The sequence below is a fragment of the Paroedura picta genome, chromosome 6, assembly GCF_049243985.1.
Source record: "Paroedura picta isolate Pp20150507F chromosome 6, Ppicta_v3.0, whole genome shotgun sequence".
In the NCBI taxonomy this organism is placed as follows: Eukaryota; Metazoa; Chordata; class Lepidosauria; order Squamata; family Gekkonidae; genus Paroedura; species Paroedura picta.
In genome coordinates this window covers 66,674,909-66,680,908 of record NC_135374.1, presented here as the reverse complement: position 1 = coordinate 66,680,908, position 6,000 = coordinate 66,674,909, and the positions used below count along the sequence as shown (strand labels likewise).

The 6,000-nt window shown below is 38.0% G+C and overlaps 1 protein-coding gene across 1 annotated transcript in view; it reads right to left on the bottom strand.

Moving 5' to 3' along the window:
• Positions 1-210: 210 nt before the first annotated feature.
• BCOR (BCL6 corepressor) overlaps positions 211-6,000 on the bottom strand; it is a 44,842-nt gene continuing 39,052 nt past the window's right edge. Inside the window, 4 exon segments of the mRNA XM_077342910.1 lie at positions 211-1,332; positions 1,896-2,046; positions 2,177-2,254; positions 3,574-3,719. Coding sequence (XP_077199025.1) covers positions 1,044-1,332; positions 1,896-2,046; positions 2,177-2,254; positions 3,574-3,719 — 664 coding nt within the window. The 3' untranslated portion in view covers positions 211-1,043.

Sequence of the window (6,000 nt, the reverse complement as noted above, 5' to 3'; positions counted from 1 at the left end):
AGGACAGAAGCCCAACTGACATGGGTCTCAGCAGTCTTCCCATTTATTTATGCAATACGCACTGATAGCTCTGCATCGAAATGTAGCCTTGCATCACCAAGGGAAGGGGTTGTTGCAGAGGGGGTTGTTGTGCAGGGATTCCTGACATATATGAACAGTTGGATGACCAGAAACACTCATGGGTCATGAATAAAACAAATTATTTCTATATTGTTTTCTGAACAGTTTTATTGCCTTTAAGAAATTTTTTTGTAAAATATAAATACAAAGGCAGAAGAATTTACTTACAAAGTTAAAACACGGATCTCAAACATAAACACACAATTCAGAAAAAATTAGCTTCTGTACAGTTTTATGGGACTTCAACATAGGTTAGTTTTCCAATATTTTACAGGGTACAGAAAAAATAGTTCAAAGTCTTCTTTTAAATAAAGAGCATCAACTGTTTAAACATATATATATATATAAACAATCCAGTTTGCCTTGTGAAAACTAAATTTCACATCTTTTAAATTAAGGTACAAAAGTTCACACAATTAGTCGATGCACATGGATATGGTTTTAATTTATATTACAAGCTATTGAATTATATTCAATAGTGTTTACCTGACCAAAGCAGGCAATTTTGTAAACAAAAAACAAAAATATCTTGAAGTGCCTTACCAAATACAATCTCTCAAGCCAACCACATGACTTTGATCACATCACCTATAACAGTTATGTCCTGTGTAATCAGTGCTTTGTATGAAGCAAAGCCATACTCATTATTTCAAAAAAAAGTTCCAAGTAAAAACAAATTTATACCAAACTTTGTGTGCATTAAAGGAACATTTATATAACAATTTGTAAAAACTGAGTGAAATCTCTAAAAAAAAATTCTTCCAAAAGTCCACCGATCTGGAATTTTTTTATATATATAATATATGCATATAAAGGAAAGATATCTTATTTAACAGTATTTTTCTTTACAGAAACAACTGCATTAACACATATACACATAGAAATAACATTACAGAGAACTGTACATTAAGTGGCCTGGTGGTTCACCAATGAATATCAGAATCCTCATCTGGATGCAACCATTCAAGTGAAGATCCAAGCAAAGTCTGTAGCTCACTTGTAAATTCGACCAAGTCCAACAGTTCCTTGCCTTCTGGGTTGAAAGTTTCTAAGTCTTTTTTGCAAGCAAACAGCTGACTCAAAGATACCTGTTTGACAAATTCTGCTTCCATGATGCTGACAACTTCCATGCTTGGAAAAGTGCAGCGAAATATTCGAGGTGACATTTTCATCTTCTTTGCTACATCAGAGAGCAGTAACCAGTTTCGTGGTCTACGGATTTTTAAAAAGTAAAGAAGTTCAGATGACTAGCAAAACATCAAAAATGTTTCAGTCCTAATTATGTCAGTAACAACTGTCCATAAGTGGTCTAACACTAAGTAACCCACTGATGGGAATGGAAACATTAGTAATTTATTCCAGTAGAATGTGGCTTGTACCCATAGCTCGTTTTTGCATTTTAAACAAGATGGATTAAAACAGTTGAGTTTTACACACAGTATAAATGAAATATGGAATGAAAGCCCATTGCTACTAAAATCAATGACATAGCAAAGTCACAGGGACAAGAATGATTAACCTTCATATATGTCAGTTTTGACTGGTTACATAAAAATCACAAAAGTTAATATCTAGTCCAAGTATTTATGACATCTACAGCCTGGTGAAACAATTTTATTGTTGAGATTAAAGTAAAAGATCAAAATTAATTAGCATAGATTCAATGACTTAATTACAAAACCAAATCTGGCAAATTTTAATAGTGCCACATTATCTGCCAGCTCAAACAGATTTTGCAACTATTACCACCTCATCTATATTATGATGTTTCTTACCCCTGAGAAAGAGACACTTGGATGTTGTAACATGGCAAGAGAGGCACGTCTGAAAATTCAAACTCAAAGATATCACTAAAGCCATCTTCATCCTCATCACTTGGGCCAGGTGGGTTAGACAGGATATCAAACCCTGACTCGGTTTTTGGCTCTATTTAAACAATAAAGGATAAAGAACACTGTTAAAGATATATGGCACACTTTGCTGCACATTCGTTCCTCTCTTTCTCTCACACACGGCAAACTCTTAACACATAGTAAGAAAGGAAACCTTTGCTTACCACACACAGAACTGCCAGAGAACTCCCAGTACATGCCAGGTTTATCGACATCTCGACCTTGTAGATCAATTAAATACTCTAGAAAAAGCATAAACAACAAAGGCAGAGTCAAAACAAGAAGTTGACAAGTTCTGAAGATAGTTTGCCATACAGAATCACAATATTCAAGCTGCCAGAAGTTTTGCATTCAAGAGACATAGTGTCCCTGGTAGTGACCACTTTCTAGCCTACTACAGATCCCTCAATACAACAGTACCCCTCATTCTACTCACTTTCCAGTTCCTTCCCCTACTTCGCCTACTTGCATTCTCACCATTAACATCTGCATTTTGCTCATGCCTAAAGCAGGCAGTGAAAATGCAGGCTTAAAAAAACATCAATTATTTTAAAGAAGTTACACTAAAGGAGAAAAAAGCTTGCAAACTGTTGTATACACGTAGTAGTTCAGAGGTAGTCCCTGTTTTTCTGGGCAAATACATGTATGAAAAAAAATGTCATTCATTCACTGATGCAAACATCTCACACTGGCTTAATCCTAAATTTCCTGCTTGACTCTAGGTTTGTGCATTACTCTCCAGTGCAGATACAAACACAATGAAAGGACAGTGTTGCCACTGTGATGTTACACTTCCAAAACTTCCAGAAACACTTGGGCCTGTGTGGGAGGAACCTGTTTAGAACATGGTCAGTGACACTATTAAAGTTAGCTAAGATTGCAGTTCTTATCATAACCTTGGACTCTTTGCTGCGCATTTGTTGCTGCACAACTACGGCATTTTAGATGTTTAATTTTCAAGCAGGAATATAGGCAATAACAGAAAATAGCCTGATTTATGATGGGCAGCCTGATCTAAAAGCATCAGCCATATTCTTGAGTAGTGCATATGTGCATGTATGGTTTCAGTTGGTTCTGGATCAGAATGCCCAGCACTAAACTACTGAAACTAGCACTAAAGGCTAAAAGGGAAAGAGTACAGAAAACAGCAAGGCATGCATTGCAGTAAGTCGCTGCCTTCTGGCCACAACTCCCTTCCATTTCAATTTGGCAAAAATATCCGGATGACACATTATAACTTCTCTCTCATGAACTACCCAAGATTAATGGAGAGACCAAGCTATATCTAACTGCAAAACAGGACATCCACTAAAATGGCATATTACTTTACAATTAAGTCCCACCATGTTCAATGGTGGTTACTCTCTAGTAAGTGTGCTTAGGGAAACATCACACAGTTGTTACTTTTACACAATTGTGCTTTGAAGTCTTATAAATCTTTATTTCTGTTACTCGTTTCCTTAACAGCCACAACATTAAATGCATTTTGGCTATGGTAGTCTGAAGAGAATAAACTTTGGTAGAGAGGTGCACCTTTAAATAAAGCAAACCAATCACCCACCTGTTAGAAAGGTTTCCATTAGTTCGCTGTGTGTCATTTTCACAATTGTTCTACCTGAGTACGTAGCAAGTGTTGGGTCAGCTCCATAAGAAAGCAACAATCGGACAATTTCCAGGTGATCATTCTCAACAGCGTCATGGATGGGCCTAGAAAAAGAACACTGGTTTATACTCATGCACTGAGGTATTATGCACTAGCTTTTATTTACAGTGGCAATGGTTAAAATTATTTTTTATCATAAATCACTATGGTGGACAAATTATACCAACTACTTTTCACCACATTTTAAAATAAGAAGTCAGAAACTAGAACTAGCATTTATGATGCACATGAACACACAATGTTAAAACAGAATGCTCCCTTAAAGACAGAACAGTTAACCATTTATCACCACTGTGATCACTTTAGCAGCTTAGCCAAATCTCTTCCCCTCCTTCTATCTGTTTAAGAAACCATCATTTTAACAGCAATCCTGCTTCAGAGTAAGCCTGAATATTTTAGATGCTGTTTTCTTCTTTTGTATAATCCAGCCGTAAACACTGTGTACAGCAACCTATAATTATGTTCCAGATTGTAGCCATTTTAACATCATTGACTAGGCCTGAGAAGACAGACTAATTTCACTGTCCTCTGATTGAGGTTGTCCAAATCAAATTCTGTAAGAGGTCCCATGTTTGCTACATTGAAGTCACTTAAAAGAATAGGTCTAAGCAATAGCTTATATATTCACATGACAGTATTCATTATATACACCTTTAAATATTATTCATCAAAAACAAAAACAAATTGGTTTCTTAATATTTTATAATCCACCAAACAGTTATAGTTTGTGCTAAAATAACATATATGAACATGCAAAAAATATTATAGGCCTCTTTACATCGTGACCTAAAGGGAAGGCAAGCTCATGTGTACGTGATTGCTAGCTGAAACCAATTTTGAAATTAAAAGTGCTTTCTCACAGTTGTAACCATAAATAATACTACCCAAAATGTCAATAAATTATGCAACTCTAGAAAAGGGACCTTTAATTCTACAGGCATCTGCAGGTACATAAATATCCGACATGCAGGAATAAGGCTAAGACAAAACAAGTTGAATCCAGACCCAATGAAGAGCTGATACTGGTTAGGAAGGATGGTGCTTTGGAGGGATTATACTCAATTCTGTTTAGAAAGCAGGTTGGTGGAGGGACTAAGAGTGCCTTCTGTCAGCTACATTGAGCTCACCAGCTCTCCTCAGACTCTGCCAATAGGTTGTGCTATGCTTTTGTAATTGGCTGCAATGAGGTCCACATGGGGCTCCCCTTGAAGACAGCTCAGAAGCTGCAACTGGTTCAGAATACAGCAGCCCAATTACCACTGAGGATAGATAAAGCCCAAATTATTTATTTACTTGTTCGATTTTTATACCAACCTCCCTTACAGCTCCGGGCGGCTCACATAAAACATTGCAGGGGTAAGACACAGAACAATTACTATTGGGGATACAGAAGCAGAGGGTGAGGGTGGGGGTGGGGGTGGGGGTGGGGGTGCTGCATCTTGCCTATTTCATCAGATATATTGGTTACTAGATTGTTTCTCGGGTCAAGTCAAGGAGTACCAGTTACAAGATGAATTTATGGCAGTTTGCAACAATGACAATTGCTTATTCTAAGCCAGCCTTTTTCAACTTTTTGACCATGGAGGAGCCCCTGAAATAAAATTTCGAGGTTTGAGGAGCTCTGGAAGTGATGTCAGCTCTCCACACCTCCCTGCCATGCTCACTGACAGTGACATGTTACCAGAAGTGACATCACCACTCATATTAAACAGGCAGGTTTGAGGAGGATTGAGGGGAAGAGACAGGAAGCAGTTTAAGGCAGAAGCAAGCATGCTGGCAGGCTCTGCTCCCTCCCAGGCACAGGAAGCATGGGAGAACTCACTTAGACTCAGAAGGGGGAGCACTGAAAGTGGTTGGTTCCGTAGCTTCTGGTTGGGTACATTATGGCAGGAGGGGAGAGATCATGGATCCCCTCTGCACCCTCAGGGGTCTGTAGACCCCTGGTTGGGAATCCCTGTTCTAAAGCATAATTTAGACTGCCTCATGAAGTGGACAAAAAGTACGACTTCAGTTCATGGTACTCATTCACAATCTCATTTTAACATTTGTCAAAGGTAACAAAAAGCACAGAATTGCCTGATGGGGGCTTGCTTGGGAAGGACCTCAAATTGTGCAGACCTGTTTCATACTGTGCTTTCAGTATCTTCTACACATTTACTATACTGTAGTCAAATGCAACAGTGCAAGGGAGTTAAGCCACCAAACTTAGTAACCTGAGGCTACATTGACCCTCATGCAATGAAGAGATGCTTCTATTTCCACAAAGACCTTCAGAAGCATATGAGGGCATCACACGGCACAAAGGCAACAGAGAATTATTTATGT